Source organism: Heptranchias perlo, chromosome 12 (assembly GCF_035084215.1).
Source record: "Heptranchias perlo isolate sHepPer1 chromosome 12, sHepPer1.hap1, whole genome shotgun sequence".
NCBI lineage: Eukaryota > Metazoa > Chordata > Chondrichthyes > Hexanchiformes > Hexanchidae > Heptranchias > Heptranchias perlo.
In genome coordinates this window covers 59,264,396-59,290,238 of record NC_090336.1, presented here as the reverse complement: position 1 = coordinate 59,290,238, position 25,843 = coordinate 59,264,396, and the positions used below count along the sequence as shown (strand labels likewise).

General features: G+C 45.7%; 1 protein-coding gene across 1 annotated transcript in view; it reads left to right on the top strand.

Moving 5' to 3' along the window:
- rcn1 (reticulocalbin 1, EF-hand calcium binding domain) overlaps positions 1-25,843 on the top strand; it is a 46,124-nt gene that overhangs the window by 12,426 nt on the left and 7,855 nt on the right. Inside the window, exons 3-5 of the mRNA XM_067994190.1 lie at positions 3,093-3,286; positions 17,223-17,401; positions 25,068-25,128. Coding sequence (XP_067850291.1) covers positions 3,093-3,286; positions 17,223-17,401; positions 25,068-25,128 — 434 coding nt within the window. The remainder of the gene's footprint in view (positions 1-3,092; positions 3,287-17,222; positions 17,402-25,067; positions 25,129-25,843) is intronic.

Below are 25,843 nucleotides of genomic sequence, written 5' to 3'. Positions count from 1 at the left end.
CATGGACAGATGCACCTGCGACAGGTAGATTGGTGAGGACGAGGTCAAGTAGGTTTTTCCCTCGTGTTGGTTTGCTCACCACCTGCCGCAGGCCCAGTGTGGCAGCTATGTCCTTCAGGACTCGGCCAGCTCGGTCAGTCATGGTGCTACCGAGCCATTCTTGGTGATGGACATTGAAGTCCCCCACCCAGAGTACATTCTGTGCCCTTGCTACCCTCAGTGCTTCCTCCAAGTGGTGCTCAACATGGAGGAGGACTCATTCATCAGCTGAGGGAGGACGGTAGGTGATAATCAGCAGGAGGATTCCTTGCCCATGTTTGACCTGATGCCATGAGATTTCATGGGGTCCAGAGTCAGTGTTGAGGTCTCCCAGGGCCACTCCCTCCTGACTGTATATCACTGTACCGCCACCTCTGGTCGGTCTGTCCTGCCAGTGTGACAGGACATACCCAGGGATCGTGATATAAGAGTCTGGGACGTTGGCTGAAAGGTATGATTCTGTGAGTATGGCTATGTCAGACCGTTGCTTGACTAGTCAATTTTGGCACAAGTCCCCAAATGTTAGTGAGGAGGACTTTGCAGGGTCGACTGGGCTTGGTTTGCCTTTGTCGCGTCCGGTGCCTAGTGGTCTAATGCCGGGTGGTCTGTCCGGTTTTATTATTATTACTTTTTGTACCGAGATTTTACAACTGAGTGGCTTGCTAGGCCATGTCAGAGGGCGATTATGAATCGCCCACATTGCTGTGGGTCTGGAGTCACATCTCGTCCAGACCGGGTAAGGACGGCAGGTTTCCTAATCGGTTTTTACGACAATCAAGTTTCATGGCCACCATTACTGATACTAGTTTTTTTATTCCAGAATGTTATTTAATTCATTGAATTTAATTTCGCCAGCTGGATTATTAGTCGAGGCCTCTGGATTACTAGTCTAGTAACACAACCACTATGCTACCATTCCCTCCTTCTGTGCTGTATAATTTGGGAGCCCGATCTGACTCCTGAACACGTTAAATTCCAGCGGTGTGAGACTTTCTCCAACCGCACCAACTGGTTTGAAACCAGGTTTAAAAAATTCCTAGGTGATCTGTTGAGCCTCCTGGGCATTTTATAAACTTAATATTGACTCATGTTATGAGAAAACAGACACTCCTGTTTTCCCTCTCCAAACAAATACCTGTTGGGCTTGTGTGGGTCTGTGCAGGGATTTAAGCATGCATGTTCAGAGTCCCTTCTTGGTGGTCTGGATGTGAGTGACAGCCTGCAGTATAACTCCAGTCTTGTCAGTTGTTCTTCGCACTCTGCAGCTACCAGTCTCAGACAAGAACGGGATGTATTTTTTATCCAATTACCTTAAGTAGCTCGGGGTCAGATTTCCTCTCTGCTTATGGTGCCAATGGTTCTTGCACCTGCCCAAATCCTGGGAAGTGGGCCAGAACCAGGAACACAAACAACAGGCAGGGGGCAGTCTCGTCCCTTCTGCATTTCCATATGCAGAGTGGGACCTTAGACCATTCGGCCCCTTAGATGTCTGTGAGCCAAAGTGCATATTTTGCTGCTTATTTCATAACGTTATAATTCTCAGAAGGATTTATTCTTCATTTTAAAAAGCTGTAAATGTTATTTTCAGATTTTAGATTATTGCTTGTAATTATACAACTGGATCCACAGAATGCTTTCTTAAAAAAATGTCCATCAGTGGGAAAAATGTATCAAGGTATAATGTTGCAAGGCAAAGCTTCCGGCATGGAAAGATAAAACTTGCATTTAGTTAGTGCCTTTCACGCCTTCAAGATGTCCCAAAGTGTTTCACAGTCAATGAATTACTTTAGAAGTGTAGTCACTGTTGTAATGTAGGAAACGTGGCAGCCAGTTTGCGCACAGCAAGATCCCACAGACACCAATGAAATAAATGGCCAATTATTCTGTTTTTTTGGTGGTGTTGATTAAGGTAGTAATGTTGGCTAGGACACTGGGAAAACTACCCTGTTCTTCTTTGAATGGCACCATAGTTTCTTTTACGTCCATCAAATTGGCAGAGAGGACCTCAGTTTAATGTCTCATCCAAAAGATAGCACCTTCAATGCTGCTGCACTCCCAGAGTACTGCATGGAAGTGTCAGCCTCGATTATGTGATCAAGTCCTGCAGTGCGGCCTGAACCCACATCATTCTCACTCAAGGGACAAGAGTGCCACCACGGATCCAAGCATGAATCCACACTAGACGTGAGTACGGGTCACTGTACTAGCCCCATAGTTTTGTAGCTGCATCTCTGATCTATACTTCAATCCAACAAGAGTCGGCGCCAGAAGCAGGGTATCACAAACTTTTTTAAAAATGCATTCTTTGGGACATGGGCGACCCTAGCAAGGCTGGCATTTATTGCCCAACCCTAGTTACCCCTGAGAAGATGGTGGTGAGCCGCCATCTTGAACCGCTGCAGTCCATGTGGTGAAGGTTCTCCAACAGTGTTAGGTAGGGAGTTCCAGGATTCTGATCCAGTGACTAAGAAGGAACGGTGATATATTTCCAAGTCGGGATTGTGTGTGACTTGGAGGGGAACGTGCAGGCGGTGGTGTTCCCATGCATCTGCTGCCCTTGTCCTTCTAGGTGGAAAAAGTCGCGGGTTTGGAAGGCGCTGTCGAATGAAACCTTGGCGAGTTGCTGCTGTACATCCTGTAGATAGTACACACTGCAGCCACGGTGTGCCGGTGGTGGAAGGGGTGGATGTTTAAGGTGATGGATGAGCTGCCGATCAAGCTGACTGCTTTGACCTAGATGGTGTCGAGCTTCTTGAATGTTGTTGCAGCTGCACCAATCCAGGGAAGTGGAGAGTATTTCATCACACTCCTGACTTGTGCCTGGTGGAAAGGCTTTGGGGAGTCAGGAGGTGAGCCACTCGTCGCAGAATACCCAGCCTCTGACCTGCTCTAGTAGCCACGGCATTTATGTGGCTGGTCCAGTTGAGTTCCTGGTCAGTGGAGATAGCTATTACTGTATTGACTGTTCATAAGTTGCTGATTGTCAGTGAACATATACATATTTAACATCGATATGCTCAGTAAACAAAGCAATGTTTTATGTGTTTTTGCAGCAAAATTGTCGAGCGGATAGATGATAATCAGGATCAGTATGTGACCACTGACGAGCTAAAGGCGTGGATTAAACGAGTGCAGAAACGTTATATTTATGAAAATGTAGCAAAAGTGTGGAGGGACTATGACCTTAACAAAGACAACAACATTTCCTGGGAAGAATACAAACAAGCAACATATGGCTACTACCTTGGTACGTCTATCTTTGTCCAATACTCATGTCTGTTAATCTGATGGGTACTGTCTGTGTGGATGAGGTAAACAGTCAAGTTTACAATAATACTTGCATTAAAATGGTACAATGGTGTCGGACTGAGCGACCCAGAGGCTGGGAGTTCAAATCCCACTATAGCAAGTTGTGAAATTTAATTCATCATAGGAAATAAAAACAGCCATGAAAATTCCTGGATTGTTGTAAAAACCTGATGGAAATGAAAACCGGACGAGATGTATAATGGGCGGCTGATTCAACATTGTTCATTTTATACTATTGCCCAAAGTCAAAATTACCCCCAGGGAGTCGAGACCAAATATAATCTTCAGGTGAAGCAGGGCGGAAGGGTGGGGGGCGGGGGGAGGGATGGGGGTTGGGAATTGGACCAGAGTGCACAGGTGTAAATCAGCCCCCATTTTGAAGTCATATATTCTGTCATAAATTTAAATACTCGCTACGAAAAAAGATTTCTCTTCACTTCCCCTCTGGTTCTTTTGCCAATTTCCTTAAATCTGTGTCCTTTGGTTACTGACCCCCCCTGCCAATGGAAACAGTTTCTCCCTATCTACTCTATCAAAATACCTCTATTAAGTCTTCCCTTAACCTTCTCTGGCTCTAAGGAGAAGAATCCCAGCTTCTCTACTCTCTCCACATAACAGAAGTCCCCCATTATTGCTGTTTATATAAACGATAAAAACTGATATTGCACAGGAGCAATTTTTCCCACTTTGAATTTTTTTTTGAACACTAGAATAATATCCTCAATGCTGGAGAATGGGTAAGTCATTAATGTTCACATGCTGTACATGCATTTGTTTAAGAATAATGCCTCCATATTTTGCTAGTTTCATATCTGACTCATTTCTCCTCAGAGTGTTAGTCCGCTTTGGCGATGACTGTGCTGGAACTTGATCATATTTGTTTACCTGTACCTTTAAGTGTATCCACCATCACCTTGAAATGCCACATTCACCAAATTTGATGAGTGGTTTCCTCTCACAAGATTGATAGTTCCTTGGAAAAGTGAGCGCACTGTACAAGCTCTAAGTGTGGGCAAACCACCAACATGTCACCTGGGAGCTGAATCAGCATCAATAGAGACCCCTGTGTGTTGAGGTTATAATACAGAGCAGTCACCGAAACAGCAATAGCATTCCCAAACCTAATCATTAGTGTGTAAAGTAACAGTTGGCGATATTAGCAGATGAATGCTTAATGCGTTCTTACGATATTCCTCTGTCTGCTATTTCAGTGGAGATATTAACTCCTTTGAAATAAATGAGCAATGCTGGTGTTAGATTAGAGGACAGAGGAATGCCATTCTTGATAAACATTCATTTGCTAATACTACCAACAGTAATTTCTAGGTTTATATTAGGAAATATAAATATCCGCCTGCCACTTAAATTTTTTTATATTAGCAAGAATATTCTTTTTGCAGGGATTTAACAGGACACAGTAAATACTGTTTCTTCTTAGAAATGGATTGCCCATGATTTCTTTCTCGTCACACTTTGGCTTCAGTCTGTCCACGTACTGATGTGAGGCCAATTTTGTATGCAGAGTGCTGGCGCAGACTGGAGTTATACCACCGATTGCGCTGCTGGAATTTTTCACCAATTGCAGTTCCACGCACAGTGGCATGAGAATGGGGGTGCTGGGAAAAAACAAAATCAGAACAGAGGTCTGTTTTGTTAAAGGAGCAACCCTGTAGCTTGCTTTGGAAATAATTGAATTAGTGGCGCTACAGTTAGTTCTGCTCATAATTTTAAAAACATTACTCGATCTCCCATGACATTGCTCACAAGGGATTAGATTTTGACTTTGTGCAATAGTGTTAAACAGGTGATAGCGAGTTAGCAGCCCATTTCACAGCTCTGCCGATTCTTATTTCCATTGACTCACTATCGCACATAGTCAAGATCTACCCCCAGGAGTCAAGACTAATTGTAGTCTTCATGTGAAATGAGCTTACTGTGGGAGATAATTGGATCAGGGCACGCAGATTTTGTTTTCCCAGCTATCCCATTCTCATTGCCTCTGTGCATAACTTTGCAGGAAGTTTGCTTATATTTAAAGTGACAGGACCGATCTGAACTGCCTAGTGGTCTCAGGTAATGCTGGAAATGTCCTGCACACAAAGTCATCCGATTCACAGACCGCAGGTCACAAGGGTGCATGGCAGAATGCTGCTTTATGTTTGTGCTGTGCAAGTTTTTTTTTATTCGTTCACGGGATGTGGACGTCGCTGGCGAGGCCGGAATTTATTGCCCATCCCTAATTGCCCTTGAGAAGGTGGTGGTGAGCCGCCTTCTTGAACCACTGCAGTCCGTGTGGTGACGGTTCTCCCACATTGCTGTTAGGAAGGGAGTTCCAGGATTTTGACCCAGCGACGATGAAGGAATGGCAATATATTTCCAAGTCGGGATGGTGTGTGACTTGGAGGGGAACGTGCAGGTGGTGTTGTTCACATGTGCCTGCTGCTCTCGTCCTCCTAGGTGGTAGAGGTCGCGGGTTTGGGAGGTGCTGTCGAAGAAGCCTTGGCGAGTTGCTGCAGTGCATCCTGTGGATGGTACACACTGCAGCCACAGTGTGCCGATGGTGAAGGGAGTGAATGTTTAGGGTGGTGGATGGGGTGCCAATCAAGCGGGCTGCTTTGTCCTGGATGGTGTCGAGCTTCTTGAGTGTTGTTGGAGCTGCACTCATCCAGGCAAGTGGAGAGTATTCCATCACACTCCCGATTTGTGCCTTGTAGATGGTGGAAAGGCTTTGGGGAGTCAGGAGGTGAGTCACTCGCCGCAGAATACCCAGCCTCTGACCTGCTCTTGTAGCCACAGTATTTATGTGGCTGGTCCAGTTAAATTTCTGGTCAATGGTGACCCCCAGGATGTTGATGGGGGGGGGGATTCGGTGATGGTAATACCGTTGAATGTCCAGGGGAGGTGGTTAGACTCTCTCTTGTTGGAGATGGTCATTGCCTGGCACTTGTCTGGTGCGAATGTTACTTGCCACTTATGAGCCCAAGCCTGGATGCGGGCTCGGACTGCTTCATTATCTGAGGGGTTGCGAATGGAACTGAACACTGCAAGCATCAGCGAACATCCCCATTTCTGACTTTATGATGGAGGGAAGGTCATTGATGAAGCAGCTGAAGATGGTTGGGCCTAGGACACTGCCCTGAGGAACTCCTGCAGCAATGCCCTGGGACTGAAATGATTGGCCTCCAACAACCACTACCACCTTCCTTTATGCTAGGTATGACTCCAGCCACTGGAGAGTTTTCCCCCTGATTCCCATTGACTTCAATTTTATGAGGGCTCCTTGGTGCCACACTCGGTCAAATGCTGCCTTGATGTCACTCTTACCTCACCTCTGAAATTCAGCTCTTTTGTCCATGTTTGGACCAAGGATGTAATGAGGTCTGGAGCCGAGTGGTCCTGGCGGAACTAAAAACTGAGCATCGGTGAGCAGGTTATTGGTGAGTAAGTGCCACTTGATAGCACTGTCGACGACACCTTCTATCATTTTGCTGATGATCGAGAGTAGACTGATGGGGCGGTAATTGGCCGGATTGGATTTGTCCAGCTTTTTGTGGACAGGACATACCTGCGCAATTTTCCACATTGTCCGGTAGATGCCAGTGTTGTAGCTGTACTGGAACATCTTGGCTAGAGGCGCAGCGAGTTCTGGAGCACGAGACTTCAGCACTACAGCCGGGATGTTGTCGGGGCCCATAGCCTTTGCTGTATCCAGTGCACTCAGCCGTTTCTTGATATCACATGGAGTGAATCGAATTGGCTGAAGACTGGCTTCTGTGATGGTGGGGATATCGGGAGGAGGCCGAGATGGATCATCCACTCGGCACTTCTGGCTGAAGATGGTTGCAAATGCTTCAGCCTTGTCTTTTGCACTCACGTGCTGGACGCCGCCATCATTGAGGATGGGGATGTTTACAGAGCCTCCTCCTCCTGTTAGTTGTTTTATTGTCCACCACCATTCACGACTGGATGTGGCAGTTCTGCAGAGCTTTGATCTGATCCGTTGGTTGTGGAATCGCTTTGCTCCGTCTATAGCATGTTGTTTCCGCTGTTTAGCATGCATGTAGTCCTGAGTTGTAGCTTCACCAGGTTGGCACCTCATTTTTAGGTACGCCTGGTGCTGCTCCTGGCATGCTCTTCTACACTCCTCATTGAACCTGGGTTGATCCCCTGGCTTGTTGGTAATGGTAGAGTGAGGAATATGCCGGGCCATGAGGTTACAGATTGTGCTGGAATACAATTCTGCTGCTGCTGATGGCCCACAGCGCCTCATGGATGCCCAGTTTTGAGCTGCTAGATCTGTTCTGAATCTAGCCCATTTAGCACGGTGGTAGTGCCACACAACACGTTGGATGGTATCCTCAGTGCAAAGACGGGACTTCGTCTCCACGAGGACTGTGCGGTGGTCACTCCTACTAATACTGTCATGGACAGATGCATTTGCGACAGGTAGATTGGTGAGGACGAGGTCAAGTAAGTTTTTCCCTCGTGTTGGTTTGCTCACCACCTGCCGCAGGCCCAGTCTGGCAGCCATGTCCTTCAGGACTCGGCCAGCTCGGTCAGTAATGGTGCTACTGAGCCACTCTTGATGATGGACATTGAAGTCCCCCACCCAGAGTATATTCTGTGCCCTTGCTACCCTCAATGCTTCCTCTAAGTGATGTTCAACATGGAGGAGGACTGATTCATCAGCTGACGGAGGGCAGTAGGTGGTAATCAGCAGGAGGTTCCCTTGCCCATTTTTGACCTGATGCCATGAGATTTCATGGGGTCCAGAGTCCGTGTTGGGGACTCCCAGGGCCACTCCCTCCTGACTGTATATCACTGTACCGCCACCTTTGGTCAGTCTGTCCTGCCGGTGGGACAGGACATAACCAGGGATGGTGATGGAAGAGTCTGGGACGTTGGCTGAAAGGTATGATTCTGTGAGTATGGCTATGTCAGGCTGTTGCTTGACTAGTCTGTGGGACAGCTCTCCCAATTTTGGCACAAGTCCCCAGATGTTAGTGAGGAGGACTTTGCAGGGTCGACTGGGCTTGGTTTGCCTTTGTCGTGTCCGGTGCCTAGTGGTCCGATGCCGGGTGGTCCGTCCGGTTATATTCTTATTATGACTTTTTTTAGCGAGAGTGGTTTGCTAGGCCATTTCAGAGGGCAATTAAGAATCAACCACATTGCTGTGGATCTGGAGTCACATATAGGCCAGACCGGGTAAGGACGGCAGGTTTCATAAGAACATAAGAACATAAGAAATTGGAGCAGGAGTAGGCCAATCGGCCCCTCGAGCCTGCTCCGCCATTCAATAAGATCATGGCTGATCTGATCCCAACCACAAATCTAAAGAACACAAGAAGTAGGAGCAGGACCCGGCCACACAGCCCCTGGGCCCTCTCCGCCACCCACAGGGCATTGACCGATCCGAACTCAGCTTCATGTCCAATTTCCTGCCCGCTCCCCATAACCCCTGATTCCCTTTACTTCTAGGAAACTGTCTATTTCTGTTTTAAATTTATCTAATGATGTAGCTTCCACAGCTTCATGGGGCAGCAAATTCCACAGACCTACCACCCTCTGAGTGAAGAAGTTTCTCCTCATCTCAGTTTTGAAAGAGCAGCCCCTTATTCTAAGATTATGCCCCCTAGTTCTAGTTTCACCCATCTTTGGGAACATCCTTACTGCATCCACCCGATCAAGCCCCTTCACAATCTTATATGTTTCAATAAGATCGCCTCTCATTCTTCTGAACTCCAATGAGTAGAGTCCCAATCTACTCAACCTCTCCTCATATGTCCGCCCCCTCATCCCCGGGATTAACCGAGTGAACCTTCTTTGTACTGCCTCGAGAGCAAGTATGTCTTTTCTTAAGTATGGAGACCAAAACTGTATGCAGTATTCCAGGTGCGGTCTCACCAATACCCTATATAACTGCAGCAATACCTCCCTGTTTTTATATTCTATCCCCCTAGCAATAAAAGCCAACATTCCGTTGGCTTTCTTGATCACCTGCTGCACCTGCATACCAACTTTTTGATTTTCTTGCACTAGGACCCCCAGATCCCTTTGTACTGCAGTACTTTCCAGTCTCTCGCCATTCAGAAAATAACTTGCTCTCTGATTTTTCCTGCCAAAGTGCATAACCTCACATTTTCCAATATTATATTGCATCTGCCAAATCTCCGCCCACTCACCCAGCCTGTCTATATCCCCCTGCAGGTTTTTTATGTCCTCCTCACTCTCTACTTTCCCTCTCATCTTTGTATCATCTGCAAATTTTGATATGTTGCACTCGGTCCCCTCCTCCAAATCGTTAATATAGATTGTAAAGAGTTGGGGACCCAGCACCGACCCCTGTGGAACACCACTGGTTACTGGTTGCCAGTCTGAAAATGAATCATTTATCCCAACTCTCTGCTTCCTGTTCGATAACCAATCCTCCACCCATGCCAGAATGTTACCCCCAATCCCGTGATTTTTTATCTTAAGTAATAATCTTTCATGTGGCACCTTGTCGAATGCCTTCTGGAAGTCTAAATACACTATGTCCACTGGTTCCCCTTTATCCACCCTGTACGTTATATCCTCAAAGAACTCAAGCAAATTTGTCAGACATGACTTCCCCTTCATAAAGCCATGCTGACTTTGTCCTATTAAATTATGCTTATCTAAATGTTCCGTTACTGTCTCCTTAATAATAGACTCCAAAATTTTACCCACCACAGATGTTAAGCTAACTGGCCTATAATTTCCAGCCTTCTGCCTACTACCCTTTTTAAATAACGGTGTTACATTAGCAGTTTTCCAATCTGCCGGGACCTCTCCTGAGTCCAGGGAATTTTGGAAAACTATCACCAAAGCATCCACAATCCCTACTGCCACTTCCCTCAAGACCCTAGGATGGAAGCCATCAGGTCCAGGGGATTTATCCGCTTTGAGTCCCATTATTTTACTGAGTACCATCTCCTGAGTGATTTTAATCGTATTTAGCTCCTCCCCCCGTAGAGTCCCCTGTTTGTCCAGTGTTGGGATATTCTTAGTGTCCTCTACTGTAAAGACTGAAACAAAATATTTGTTCAGCATTTTTGCCATCTCCATGTTTCCCACCATTAATTCCCCGGTCTCATCCTCTAAGGGACCTACGTTTGCCTTAGCCACCCTTTTTCTTTTTATATAACTATAGAAACTCTTGCTATCTGTTTTTATATTTTTTGCTAATTTCTTTTCATAATCTAACTTCCCTTTCTTAATCAATCCTTTCGTTACTTTTTGCTGTCTTTTGAAGAATTCCCAATCTTCTATCCTCCCACTAAGTTTGGCTACCTTATATGTCCTTGTTTTTAGTCGGATACTATCCTTGATTTCTTTACTTAGCCACGGATGGCTGTCATTTCTTTTACACCCTTTTTTCCTCAGTGGAATATATTTATTTTGAAAGTTGTAAAATAACTCCCTAAATGAACACCACTGCTCATGTACCGTCTTACCCTTTAATCTATTTTCCCAGTCCACTTTAATCAATTCCGCTCTCATACCATCATAGTCTCCTTTATTCAAGCTCAGTACGCTTGTTTGAGAATCAACCTTCTCACCCTCCAATTGGATATGGAATTCAACCATGTTGTGGTCGCTCGTTCCAAGGGGATCCTTAACTAGGACATTATTAATTAATCCTGACTCATTACACAGGACCAGGTCCAAGGTTGCCTGCCCCCTAGTAGGATCAGTTACATACTGCTCAAGAAATCCATCCCTGATGCACTCAATGAACTCGTCCTCAAGGCTGCTCTGCCCAATTTGATTTGTCCAGTTAATATGATAATTAAAATCCCCCATAATTATAGCTGTTCCCTTATTACATGCCCCGACTATTTCCTGATTAATACTTCTTCCAGCAGAGTTGCAACTATTAGGAGGCCTATATACTACGCCCACTAATGTTTTTTTCCCCTTATTATTCCTTATCTCCACCCAAACTGTTTCATTATCTTGATGCTTTGTCCCAATATAATTTCTCTGTATTACAGTGATTCCTTCCTTTATTAACATAGCCACCCCACCTCCCCTTCCTTCCTGCCTGTCCTTCCTGATTGTTAAATATCCTGGCATATTTAATTCCCAGTCGTTGTCACCCAGCAGCCATGTTTCTGTAATGGCCACAAGATCATACCCATACGTAGTTATTTGTGCCGTTAACTCGTCCATTTTGTTACGAATGCTACGTGCATTCAGATAAAGAACTTTCAAATCTGTTTTGTGACGCTTAGTTCCTGCTTTTTCCTTTTTTAACACTTTACCTATTACTCCATACCTTCTGTCCCTTCCTGTTACGCTTTCCTCTCTCTCCCTGCTCAGGTTCCCAACCCCCTGCCACTTTAGTTTAAACCCTCCCCAACAGCACTAGCAAACACTCCTCCTAGGACAGCGGTCCCGGCCCTGCCCAGGTGCAGACCATCCGGTTTGTACTGGTCCCACCTCCCCCAGAACCGTTTCCAGTGTCCCAGGAATTTGAATCCCTCCCCCTTGCACCATTCCTCTAGCCACGTATTCATTTGAAATATCCTCCTATTTCTACTCTGACTAGCACGTGGCACTGGCAGCAATCCCGAGATTACTACCTTTGAGGTCCTATTTTTTAATTTACCTCCTAACTCCCTATATTCTGCTTTTAGGACCTCATCCCTTTTTTTACCTATATCGTTGGTGCCTATGTGCACCACGACAGCTGGCTGTTCGCCCTCCCCCTCCAAAATGTTCTGTAACCGCTCCGAGACGTCCTTGATCCTTGCACCAGGGAGGCAACACACCATCCTGGAGTCTCGGTTGCGGCCGCAGAAACGCCTGTCTATTCCCCTTACAATTGAGTCCCCTATCACTATAGCTCTTTCACTCTTTTTCCTCCCAGCCTGTGCAGCAGAGCTACCCGTGGTGCCAGGAAGTTGGCTGCTGCTGCCTTCCCCTGATAAGTCATCCCCCACAACAGCATCCAAAGTGGCATATCTGTTTGAGAGGGGGATGGCCACAGGGGACCCCTGCACTACCTGCCTGCACCTCTTACTCTCCCTGGTGGTCACCCATTCACTTCCTGCCTGTATACCCTTTACCTGCGGTGTGACCAACTCGCTAAACGTGCTATCCACGAGTTTCTCTGCATCGCGGATGCTCCACAGTGAGTCCACCCGCAGCTCCAGCTCCGAGATACGATCGGTCAGTAGCTGCAGGTGGACACACTTCCTGCACACATGGTCGGCAGGGACACTGGTAGTGTCCATGACTTCCCACATCTTGCAGGAGGAGCATATCACGGGTGTGAGGTCTGCTGCCATGACTTGCCTTAGCTGAGTTACCCCTTTTAAATTACGTTGAAATTAGAAAATGTTAACTATACTAGGGACCTAGGTTCACTAAAAAAAAACACTATCTGCTATAAAACCTGCAGATCTTCCCTTTCTTATTACTTACAGTAAAATGGTAGAAATACTCACCTGAACCTACTCACCAATCAGCTGCCTCCCCTGTGCCGCGTCACTTTCTGACTGGTGACGTCACCCCGAACTGCCGCTGGTCTCAGAGTCTCGCTCTCAGAGTAAGCTCTGGTCTCGCTCTCTCCCGCCGCTCACCGACTGAACTCTCGCTCTCTCCGCGCTGTTTTTATCCCCGCTCTGGTCTCGATCTTTGTCGCCGCTCACCGACTGAACTCTCGCTCTCTCCGCGCTGTTTTTATCCCCGCTCTGGTCTCGATCTTTGTCGCCGCTCACCGACTGAACTCTCGCTCTCTCCGCGCTGTTTTTATCCCCGCTCTGGTCTCGATCTTTGCCGCCGCTCACCGACTGAACTCTCGCTCTCTCCACGCTGTTTTTTATCCCCGCTCTGGTCTCGATCTTTGCCGCCGCTCACCGACTGAACTCTCGCTCTCTCCGCGCTGTTTTTATCCCCGCTCTGGTCTCGCTCTCTCCCGCCGCTCACCGACTGAACTCTCGCTCTCTCCGCGCTGTTTTTATCCCCGCTCTGGTCTCGCTCTCTCCCGCCGCTCACCGACTGAACTCTTGCTCTCTCCGCGCTGTTTTTATCCCCGCTCTGGTCTCGCTCTCTCCCGCCGCTCACCGACTGAACTCTCGCTCTCTCCGCGCTGTTTTTATCCCCGCTCTGGTCTCGCTCTCTCCCGCCGCTCACCGACTGGACTCTCTCTCTCTCCGCGCTGTTTTTATCCCCGCTCTGGTCTCGATCTTTGCCGCCGCTCATCGCTAAAGGACATTAGTTAGAGAAGCTCGAGCTCGACAGAGACAGTTACAGTGGGGCTGCATCACAGAATACAAAATATTAAATGCTGCAAATGGACAAAGCAGCCGGCTTGATCGGCAGCACATCCACCGGCTTAAACATTCACTCCCTTCACCACCGGCGTGGCTGCAGTAGGTACCATCTACAAAATGCACTGCAGTTACTCACCAACGCTTCTTCGACAGAACCTCCCAAACCCGCGACCTCTATCACCTAGAAGGACAAGAGCAGTAGGTACATGGGAACAACACCACCTGCACGTTCCCCTCCAAGTCACACACCATCCTGACTTGGAAATATATCGCCGTTCCTTCATCATCGCTGGGTCAAAATCCTGGAACTCCCTTCCTAACAGCACTGTGGGAGAACCATCACCACACGGACTGCAGCGGTTCAAGAAGGCGGCTCACCACCACCTTCTCAAGGGCAATTAGGGATGGACAATAAATGCTGGTCTTGCCAGAGATGCCCACATCCCGAGAATGAATAAAAACAAAGGTGCACCTGGAATATTGCTTCAACATAAGACCCAGGGCAAAGTAGTAAAGACAAACATTAGGGATGTCCCAAACATAGCTGGAGGTTAAGCTGGGATAGTTGGAGCAGTAGAGGAACTAACTTTAATGGGCTGAGTGGCCTTTTCTCTTCCTGTCTTTTTATGTTCTTAAGTGTCTATAATGTCTGTTGTACCCTGTTGTTCTGAGTTTGAGCGTAATTTATTTTTATTTGGTTTTTTGACGGATATTCTGATTTTTCTTAAGTATTTATATGGTATTTTAATGGTTTTTCAGTGTTCTTTAAGTGTAGGGCAACTTAAAGAAAGAACCAGCCACCGGATATACGTTTAATTTGAGTTAATATTAACCTGCTTCACCCTGTGATTATTTTTCAGATTGCTATATTAAAAACCTACAGTTCATGATATTATTTCAACGATCTATCAGTTGCTTCCTGGTTTTAATTTTACAATACACCACCGATATTCTCACAGTCCATGATATAACAGTTGATCTCGGTGTGGTTTTGAACAAATAGTATCGTACAAAGTGATTAAACGGGACAGCTTAAATATTTCAATGGCAGCGTCGAGGAAACCAGTCACCAAAAAGCTGCGTCCAATTTGCGAACAACGGTCCCGTTATTAACACCAGTTAACTACATTTTATCTCTTGGCACCTGAATTATTTGACCATCCCTGGCCCAGAGGTTAAGGTCACAGCAAGTCAGAGGAAGCTGTCGCTGGCCTCAGTCAGCCTTGCACTGGGCATGGCGATGTCCCAACACTATTTCTGACGCTCCTTCAGAAAACCCTCACCAGTGGGAGTTCCTCTGCTGCCGAGAGAAGCATTGAGCGTTACTTCAAGTCATGCCTCCCTGCCCTCTAATGCACATTCTGTCACTCCGTTCACGCAGTTCTATTCACTAATAAGGGGGTAGAAAAAAATACATTATCCCCGAATATCAAGAATTCATTTATATATATTTCTGCTTGTCATTCTTTCCAAAGTACCAACAAATTCAGGTCATCTGCTGCATAAAACATTTAGCAAGAAATGTTGTAACACATTGCTGACTGTAATGTAGTTTTATATTACAGTCAGAAAACCTCTTTGTATCCTAGACCCCCAAATTATATTTTGGTTGACCTCAATAGAGAACTTTTTCTGACCACCTACAGGAACAAAAACTACATACAGGTTTTTTTTGTTAAAAGAAAATATGATTTCATTAACCTGAAATGCAAAAATGTGAAGGGGTACAGATTTGACTTTTGATAGGAATAGTTTGGTATGTCTGGGGGGTTAATTTTGACTTTGTGCAATAGTGTAAACCGGGTGATCGTGAATGGACAACCCGTTTTACATCCTCCGATTTTTATTTCCGTTGACTTCAAATGGAAAGAAAAATCGGGAGCAATGTAAAACAAGCTGCTGACCTGATTTACACTGTCGCACAAAGTCAAAATTACCCTCCTGGTGGGCCTTCCCTGCCCATCACACGTCAAGTGTCACAAGGGGTAGATTTTCAACGAGTTGCGATTGATCACCTGTTCTAGAAACCAGCCTATTTTCATTTGCATTGGTGTGGGATCTGGGCAGAAGATCTGTGCGTTGCTAACGGCCTCTTTTCGGAATACTTTGTGCAGTGGGCAAACGATATTCCACTCCCTGGTACATTTTGATTTCACTTTGTGTTTAATGTATCCATAAACTTTGTAACCGACGTAACAATGGTGTGGGTTGGGGTTTATGATGGTCTTTTTTCCTTTCCTTATTTGAAGCCAATCATCACAATGCTTCGTTAGTGGGTCGTGGATTTGACACTCTCTTACCAAATTTGCAAACCACAGCCTCCAATTTCCGATAATTAAAGAGGTATAATGAGAAGTTTGTTTACTTTTATAGTCTCCAGTCAATAATGTGGATGTAGCTGTCACCGCACTCTGCTGTCTGATCAAAGCCTTTCGATTTAGCCACACCCACTTGGTTGATTGGCGGCTGTAAAGATAAATAAGAACTTCATATGGACTCTCAATAAATAAACAAAATATGACCCTTACTTTTATTAAATTATTATTTATATATATATATATATATAAGTTTCCACTTTGGGCACAATCGGGAAAATGTGCTTGAAATTGAGCTGGTTAGGTTACAATTCAAGTTTCCGATAAAATTCATTTTCATAATCACAAATGTAAAATCTTCCATGAACCAGCGCAATCGGGCAGCGTATTAGAACGTAATCGTTGCTTTTGTTTTCTTAAAAAGTATTCCTTGATGTATTTAACAATGGTAACCTGGTGCAGTTTTATTAATACAACTGAAAATGGGTTTGTCACAAAAAATAAGCATTTTTAAGAGAAGTGTCCAGTCCTCCACCTGTGAGTAATCTGATTTTAAATCACTGAAAATGACTTTAAAAAAAACTACTGAACCGTTTCCTAGTGTCATGGTGGACACTAGTCAGTTTCTTAGTAAATTAAATATTTTTTGGTATGAAAAAACTTTTAAAACGTGCCTGTGTGCCTAAGAAAATGATTGTAATTTGGAGAACCTTACCGAACTAGCGCTATGGGCGAAATCTCGCAATGTCGCGCTGGGGGTGTGACCTGTTTTATGGGTGGGGCCTGATCCGGGCAAATTGAATCATAAACCAGCGTAAAAGATCGCGGAAAACATGAACGTAAGTGTTTTTGGGTGTAACTCAGTTACATTTAAAATTCCCCTGATCTTTTACGCTGGTTTGGCTGATTCTGCCTGCAGTACGCTGATATTACTGGCGTAAACAAGCGGAAACTCGTCCCCATATTCAAATGAAATGAAAAAGATTTGAACTGCATTAAGGGGCAGCTGCAATAAGATTCTAATATATAAATCACTCAGCTCCTGCTTTGTGTAGCACTGAGTTCCAATATAACTGTGGGGATGTACCTCAAATATTTGATGTATTGCAATTGTCAATGTGCCTCTGATCTTCAATGTCATTGGAAGCTTTATGGCAGTTGATACAGTGCGATATATCAACATGATCTGGAACACTTCTCAGTTGGCCTGGTTTGCAACAATTCATTAACTTAGAACCTGGCCTTTTGTGAAACACAGAAAACCCTGAAGAGTTTCAAGATGCAGCAGATCAGCTCAGCTTTAAGAAGATGCTGCCTCGAGACGAGCGGAGATTCAAAGCCGCAGATCTTGATGGAGACATGGTGGCCACCAGGGAAGAGTTCACTGCTTTTCTTCACCCAGAGGAGTTTGAGCACATGAAGGAAATCGTTGTTTTCGTAAGTACTGAAGTCTCTTCACTGCTTCTGAATCTGAATAGAGTCATAGAATCTTACAGCACAGAAGGAGGCCATTTGGCCCATCATGCCTGTGCCGGCACTTTGAAAGAGCAAGGTAAAGTCGGCAAAGTCTCTCTTTCAATAAATATATAGATCACCTGCAAATACTTTTTCTCTCTCCCTCCCTGAGAACTTTGAACTGTAGTTTGCAGCGCATAAAATCAAACACATTTTTTAAAAGAGCATTAAAACATTAAAATTGTGCTAAGATTAAATTGCCATAATTCAGTTATTGGCTCCACCCATTTGGGAGATGCTAACAATGGGTTCAGACTACACCATGACCACTTATTGAGAATATGTTCCCTTCCTATCCTCCCCCTCCCCCCACCACCTCCCCCATTGCTTCTGCCATAGGGGCTGCTAATAGTGGGCCTATTTTATTGGACCAATAGGGGTGGCTCTGAGTTGCCCCAGTGTCACCTGACATGAGTCAGCACCACAAGTGCCCCTTTAAGGGCATCTAGAATGACGGAATGATATAGCACAGAAGGAGGCCATTCGGCCCATCCTGCCTGTGCTGGCTCTTTGAAAGAGCTATCCAATTAGTCCCACTCCCCCTGCCCTTTCCCCATAGCCCTGCAAATTTTTCACCTTCAGGTATTTATTCAATTCCCTTTTGAAAGTTATTATTGAGTCTGCTTCCACCGCCCTTTCAGGCAGCGCATTCCAGATCAGAACAACTCGCTGTGTAAAAAAAAATTCTCATCTTCCCTCCCCCTGCGCCCCCCCCCGCCCCCGGTTCTTTTGCCAATTACCTTAAATTACCTCTAATATAATAAACAAACACGTGGTCCAATCAAACTAAAAGATGCTTAAAATAAAGCAACAAAAATTCCCAAGCAAACCAACAGGAATCTTAAGAACTAAATCATGATGATATTGAGCCTGCTTGTAAATCAGAAACCTTGCATTGGTGAGCGGTAGCTTTTGCTCACATCCCATTCTCTCCACACAAACCTTCTTTGACTTAACAAGCTATTCCTGTGCTATTAACCTTTAGTAATTGTCTGTACATGCCACATCTCATCAGAAGCTGACTACCAGATGGAACCTTTAGCTTATTTACTTGATCAACTTTTGCGTTTTGCCATTCTCTGTTCAGAATTCATTTGATAAATATCTGTAAAGCACTGAAAAACCATTCCTTTTCCCCTTTATCCCTCCAAAACTACCCGGTTTGTTCAGCAGAAAGTTTAAAAACAAATGTAGTGGTTGATGGATCTTTATGCATCTATTACACTTTATTTAATATTTAAAACCAGTGGGTTGATTAATCCATGCTGGCTGATAGGAGCATTAATATCTTATCGCTAAGGACATTCTTTTCAAATAACAATGAGGCAACACTGGCACCTCCTTATGTTGCAATTCCATGAATGGTAAACAAAAGAACATTTTCTTTATTATGACCAATCGCCTTAGGTCCAAAGTATAGAGGAGGTTTATGCAGTCCCAGTGAAACGGAGAGGAGAGGGGGAGGGTGATTTATGCAGCGGATAAAACTTGTGGTTTGGTGCATGTTGGGGTGAATAGTTCAAATTGTCACACGTACAATGAGTTAAGCCTCATATCACAGTTAAACCCTAGTTCTAAAGTCACCTATAGATTTATACCTCAAATACTGCTAAATTGGCAGGTTGCAAATCATTGAATTTTCTAACGCAGGGCTCATTTTAAGCTCATATGGGTGCGAGCAGGTTGCATTGTCACACAGGCTATAGGAGGAGTACTGTGCATTTTGCTCAAGTATCATGTATTTGCTGTCGATGGAAGTGAAATCAGGTAGGCAGACAAGTGGCAAAGCAAGGGCTGGAGTTTGGTCAGGAATCGGTAGGCAGCAATGAACAAGAGGGATGGAAGGGAGGGTACACAGTGCAAGAGGTTGAGTAGTAGAGAACTGAGCAGAGACACTGTTCTTAGGGAGAACAGTGTCTGGTTATGAGAGCAGAGAAAGAAAGAAAGACTTGCATTTATATAGCGCCTTTCACAACTTTACAGCCAATGAAGTACTTTTGAAGAGTAGTCACTGTTGTAATGTAGGAAATGCAGCAGCCAATTTGTGCACAGCAAGGTCCCACAAACAGCAATGAGATAATGACTAGATTATCTGCTTTCTAGGTGTTGGTTGAGGGATAAATGTTGGCCAGGACAATGGGGAGAAGTCCCCAGAGGGTAAAGGATTTGGGGACAGAGTATTGAATGAAGCTGGCGGGCCAAGAGAGAGAGAGGGGGGAAGACATTAGAGAGACTGAGACTGAAGAAATGATTTAAAATGAAAATGTGTTTTGTGTTGCAGTGTGAATAGTAAGATGATAGTGTTCATTTCCTGGGAGGAGAGACTATTTTCTTTGAATTGGGAATGGAATTAAGACCTAGTATAGAGGACTGAATGTGTGAAATTCAATACAATTAATCCAGGTATGGAATCCTCGATGTATTAAGTGACTCTCCCTAACCCCATTCTATAGAGTCCCTTGCAAGGCACAACATTTGTCTATAATTCTGATCCAAGTATTAACTGCCCTGTTATTCATGTTTCCCTTGCTTGAGACAGCAGCAGTCACTTCTTTCAGACTAACCATTTAGATTTTGTTGGCTTTTAATGTAGATTTGGCTGCAGCGTGACTGAGCTGGAATACAAATCTGATCAGTAGACATTTTAAATTTGTTTAATACCTTGATCCAAGCCTAACACTTGGCAAACTCGCTAATACATTCACCACAGTGTAACTGTTTGAAAGTACAGGAGAGAGCTCACTGCTTTTTAAATGAGTATAGCCTAGACAATGTTAGCAGAAGTCTTTGAATGACATACAGTACAGTTTTGGTCTCCTTATCCTGAAGGATATACTTGCCTTAGAGGCGGTGCAACGAAGGTTCACTAGATTAATTCCTGGAATGAGAGGGTTGTCCTATGAGGAGAGGTTGAGTAGAATGGGCCTATACTCTCTGGAGTTTAGAAGAATGAGAGGTGATCTCATTGAAACATATAAGATTCTGAGGGGGCTTGACAGGGTAGAAGCTGAGAGGCTGTTTTCCCCTGGCTGGAGAGTCTAGAACTAGAGGGCGTAATCGCAGGATAAGGCGTCGGCCATTTAAGATTGAGATGAGGAGAAATTTCTTCACCCAGAGGGTTGTGAATCTTTGGAATTCTCTACCCCAGAGGACTATGGATGCTGAGTCGTTGAGTATATTCAAGGCTGAGATAGATACAAAATTGGATTGACGACAGAAGACAGAGGGTGGTTGTAGAGGGTTGTTTTTCAAACTGGAGGCCTCGGACCAGCGGTGTGCCTCAGGGATCGGTGCTGGGTCCGCTGTTATTTGTTATTTATATTAATGATTTGGATGAGAATTTAGGAGGCATGGTTAGTAAGTTTGCAGATGACACCAAGATTGGTGGCATTGTGGACAGTGAAGAAGGTTATCTAGGATTGCAACGGGATCTTGGTAAATTGAGCCAGTGGGCCGATGAATGGCAGATGGAGTTTAATTTAGATAAATGTGAGGTGATGCATATTGGTAGATCGAATGGGGCCAGGACCTACTCCGTTAATGGTAGGGCGTTGGGGAGAGTTATAGAACAAAGAGATCTAGGAGTACAGGTTCATAGCTCCTTGAAAGTGGAGTCACAGGTGGATAGGGTGGTGAAGAAGGCATTCGGCATGCTTGGTTTCATTGGTCAGAACATTGAATACAGGAGTTGGGATGTCTTATTGAAGTTGTACAAGACATTAGTTAGGCCACACTTGGAATACTGTGTACAGTTCTGGTCACCCTATTATAGAAAGGATATTATTAAACTAGAAAGAGCGCAGAAAAGATTTACTAGGATGCTACCGGGACTTGATGGTTTGACTTATAGGGAGAGGTTGGATAGACTGAGACTTTTTTCCCTGGAGAGTAGGAGGTTAAGGGGTGATCTTATAGAAGTCTATAAAATAATGAGGGGCATAGATAAGGTCGATAGTCAAAATCTTTTCCCAAAGGTAGGGGAGTCTATAACGAGGGGGCATAGATTTAAGGTGAGGGGAGAGATATAAAAGGGTCCAGAGGGGCAATTTTTTCACTCAAAGGGTGGTGAGTGTCTGGAACGAGCTGCCAGAGGCAGTAGTAGAGGCGGGTACAATTTTGTCTTTTAAAAAGCATTTGGACAGTTACATGGGTAAGATGGGTATAGAGGGATATGGGCCAAGTGCAGGCAATTGGGACTAGCTTAGTGGTATAAACTGGACGACATGGGCCGAAGGGCCTGTTTCCATGTTGTAAACTTCTATGATTCTATAAATTTTTGGACTCTAGGGCAATCAAGGGATATGGGGATCGGGCAGGAAAGTGGAGTTGAGGTTGAAGATAAGCCATGATCTTATTGAATGGTAGAGCAGGCTCGAGGGGCAGTATGGCCTACTCCTGCTCCTATTTTTTATGTTCTTATGACATTCCTCTGTCCAGTATTTTGAGGAGTCTTACAACACCAGGTTATAGTCCAACAGCTTTATTTAAAATCACAAGCTTTCGGAGGCTTCCTCCTTCGTCAGGCCGTAACCCAGTTATTTCAAGTCATTCTTAGGCTTTATACACTCTCTTGCCAATTTTAAACTTCAGTAGTTTACTCATTCTGGGCAGCATTTTAAAACAAATTGTTCTTGGGATGTGGGCATCACTGGCAAGGCAGTATTTATTACCCCTCCCTAGTTGTCCTGAGGGCATTCAGATGCAACCACATAATATAGGCCTGACCAAGTAGTGAACCAGATGGAATTTTTGAGCCTTCATTGTGGAGATAACCCACAAATTACCAGATTTTATTGAATTCAATTTCATAACCAGCTGTGGTGGGATTTGAACTTGTGACCTTTGGGTTGCTGGTCCAGCACCATAGCCACTTGGCTACCATACCCTGTGGCAGTCTTCGCCTGGGCAATTTTTCTTAATGCCCTGGTCGCAAGCCTGTTCAAGCAGCTTAGTAGAATTGTCCAGCCCTACCAACGGCTGCAGTTCATGGGGGAATGAAACCAAACCATAGGAGACAAACTGCAGCTGGACCGACCTCAAGTGTGGTGTGAATCTTCCCACTAAAACATCTGCATGCTCACTAGGTTCTGGCTAAGTTTTTCATTGAGGAAGGCAGAAAATTACATTTGGATCATTGTACCGAGACTGCAACATTTTTAGCAACGTAGAATGACAGAAATTACAGCACAGAAACAGGCCATTCGGCCCAACTGGTCTGTGCCAGTGTTTATGCTCCATACGAGCCTCCTCACACCCCTCTTCATCTAACCCCATCAGCATACCCTTCTATTCCTTTCTCCCTCATGTGCTTATCTAGCTTCCCCTTAAATGCATCTACGCTATTCACCTCAACTACTCCTTGTGATAGTGGGTTCCACATTCTAACCACTCTCTGGGTAAAGAAGTTCCTGCTGAATTCCTTATTGGACGTAATAGTGACAATCTTATGCTTTTGGCCCCTAGTTTTGAACTCCCCTACAAGTGGAAACATCTTCTCTACGTCTACCTTATTGAAGGTCTTCATAATTTTAAAGACCTCTATTAAGTCGCCCCACAGCGTTCTCTTTTCTAGAGAAAGGAGCCCCAGCCTGTTCAGTCTTTCCTGATAGTTATACCTTCTCATACCTTCGTACCCATTTACCTAGTTCAATTGCAGATAGTTATACTTCTCATCGTCGGCCAGGAGTGGTCTTAACCTATGTGAAAATCTCTTCATGTGAGAGCCACAGTCTGTGCCAGTAACATGCACTCTTGAACCACTGTGTGCAAAGTGTTCTGAATGAACAAGCTGAAGGCCTACATTCTAATTCTTGGAGAAGTGAGCTTGAAAAACTCAGTATGATCCAAGCATCCAACGCTTTCTAAGCAGTGTTAATTTTTAAATCTTGGAAAAATAAAAAGTTTCTTGAAGCGCCCTGTAGCCCCTTGAAGCGCCCTGTAGCCCCTTGAAGCGCCCTGTAGCCCCTTGAAGCGCCCTGTAGCCCCTTGAAGCGCCCTGTAGCCCCTTGAAGCGCCCTGTAGCCCCTTGAAGCGCCCTGTAGCCCCTTGAAGCGCCCTGTAGCCCCTTGAAGCGCCCTGTAGCCCCTTGAAGCGCCCTGTAGCCCCTTGAAGCGCCCTGTAGCCCCTTGAAGCGCCCTGTAGCCCCTTGAAGCGCCCTGTAGCCCCTTGAAGCGCCCTGTAGCCCCTTGAAGCGCCCTGTAGCCCCTTGAAGCGCCCTGTAGCCCCTTGAAGCGCCCTGTAGCCCCTTGAAGCGCCCTGTAGCCCCTTGAAGCGCCCTGTAGCCCCTTGAAGCGCCCTGTAGCCCCTTGAAGCGCCCTGTAGCCCCTTGAAGCGCCCTGTAGCCCCTTGAAGCGCCCTGTAGCCCCTTGAAGCGCCCTGTAGCCCCTTGAAGCGCCCTGTAGCCCCTTGAAGCGCCCTGTAGCCCCTTGAAGCGCCCTGTAGCCCCTTGAAGCGCCCTGTAGCCCCTTGAAGCGCCCTGTAGCCCCTTGAAGCGCCCTGTAGCCCCTTGAAGCGCCCTGTAGCCCCTTGAAGCGCCCTGTAGCCCCTTGAAGCGCCCTGTAGCCCCTTGAAGCGCCCTGTAGCCCCTTGAAGCGCCCTGTAGCCCCTTGAAGCGCCCTGTAGCCCCTTGAAGCGCCCTGTAGCCCCTTGAAGCGCCCTGTAGCCCCTTGAAGCGCCCTGTAGCCCCTTGAAGCGCCCTGTAGCCCCTTGAAGCGCCCTGTAGCCCCTTGAAGCGCCCTGTAGCCCCTTGAAGCGCCCTGTAGCCCCTTGAAGCGCCCTGTAGCCCCTTGAAGCGCCCTGTAGCCCCTTGAAGCGCCCTGTAGCCCCTTGAAGCGCCCTGTAGCCCCTTGAAGCGCCCTGTAGCCCCTTGAAGCGCCCTGTAGCCCCTTGAAGCGCCCTGTAGCCCCTTGAAGCGCCCTGTAGCCCCTTGAAGCGCCCTGTAGCCCCTTGAAGCGCCCTGTAGCCCCTTGAAGCGCCCTGTAGCCCCTTGAAGCGCCCTGTAGCCCCTTGAAGCGCCCTGTAGCCCCTTGAAGCGCCCTGTAGCCCCTTGAAGCGCCCTGTAGCCCCTTGAAGCGCCCTGTAGCCCCTTGAAGCGCCCAGTAGCCCCTTGAAGCGCCCTGTAGCCCCTTGAAACGCGCGGCAGCTACCTGTGAGGCAGCAATGCAGGGCTAGAGGTTGGATGCCAATGTCCTGTTGTGCCTTCCGTCTATTGTCGAAATCTTTGCATCCCAATGAGAAGAGCTGCACCTGAAGGGCGTCCCGAGGACGCGGTGAAACTCTGTGCTTTTTTTTCTGTGCGGTGTTATAACTATAGAAGTACAACCAAGATCTCCCTGGTGTCCTGGCCAACATTTATCCCTCAAGAACACATAAAAACAGATGGTCTGGTCATTATCACAGTGCTGTTTGTGGGACCTTGCTGTGCGCAAATTGGCTGCCGCGTTTCCTACACTGCAACAGTGATGACACTTCAAAAAAAGTACTTCATTGGCTTGTAAAACGCATTGGAACATCCTGAGGTCGTGAAAGGCGCTATATAAATTTCTTTGTATAGTCAGTAATTGTACTTAGAGGTTTTTTTTATTACTAGGAAACACTTGAAGACATTGATAAGAATGAAGATGGATTTGTTGATGAGGATGAATACATTGGTAAGGACTGATGCCTTTTAAATCACTTACTTTGAGCCATTTGTTTCTTTCTGATAGTTTCCGTACAATCATTTTGAAATCTACCATGATCATTTCCCATTCAAACTGTAACACTCAATGGCACCTTGTGCAGATGCCACTTCCTCCTGATGTAGCTGCAGTGCCCTCTGCAGTAATGAGGAGACGGCAAACTAAAAGCTTAAAGCTGTGCTTCTGCATGTTCTTCACTGCCTGGACTCGCATCTGACAGGGGAAGTTCAGCAGCTGAAAACGGGTAAAAAGAACCAGACGGGAGTTGAGGAGAAATGTTTTTACGCAGCGACTTATTATGATGGAATGCGCTGCCTGAAAGAGCGGTGGAAGTAGATTCAAAGTAACTTTCAAAAGGGAATTGGATAAATACTTGAAAGGGAAAATTTTACAGGGCTATGGGGAAAGAGCAGAGGAGTGGGACAGGCATGATGGCCTGAATGGCCTCCTTCTGTGCTGCATGCTTCTATATATTCCAGTACCATCATAAAACATGGCAAGAAGTACCTTAGGTTATTGCTATGCAAGCAAGATTTACACCACTTTATGACTGAAATCAAATTTTGTCTTTTATTAATTTTTAATGACTGTCTTTCTGAAATGCAAGTATTAACGCACAGGTTAGCACCTGAACACTAGATCAATTTGAGGGATTTTTAATGGACATCATTCTGTGTCTTATGAA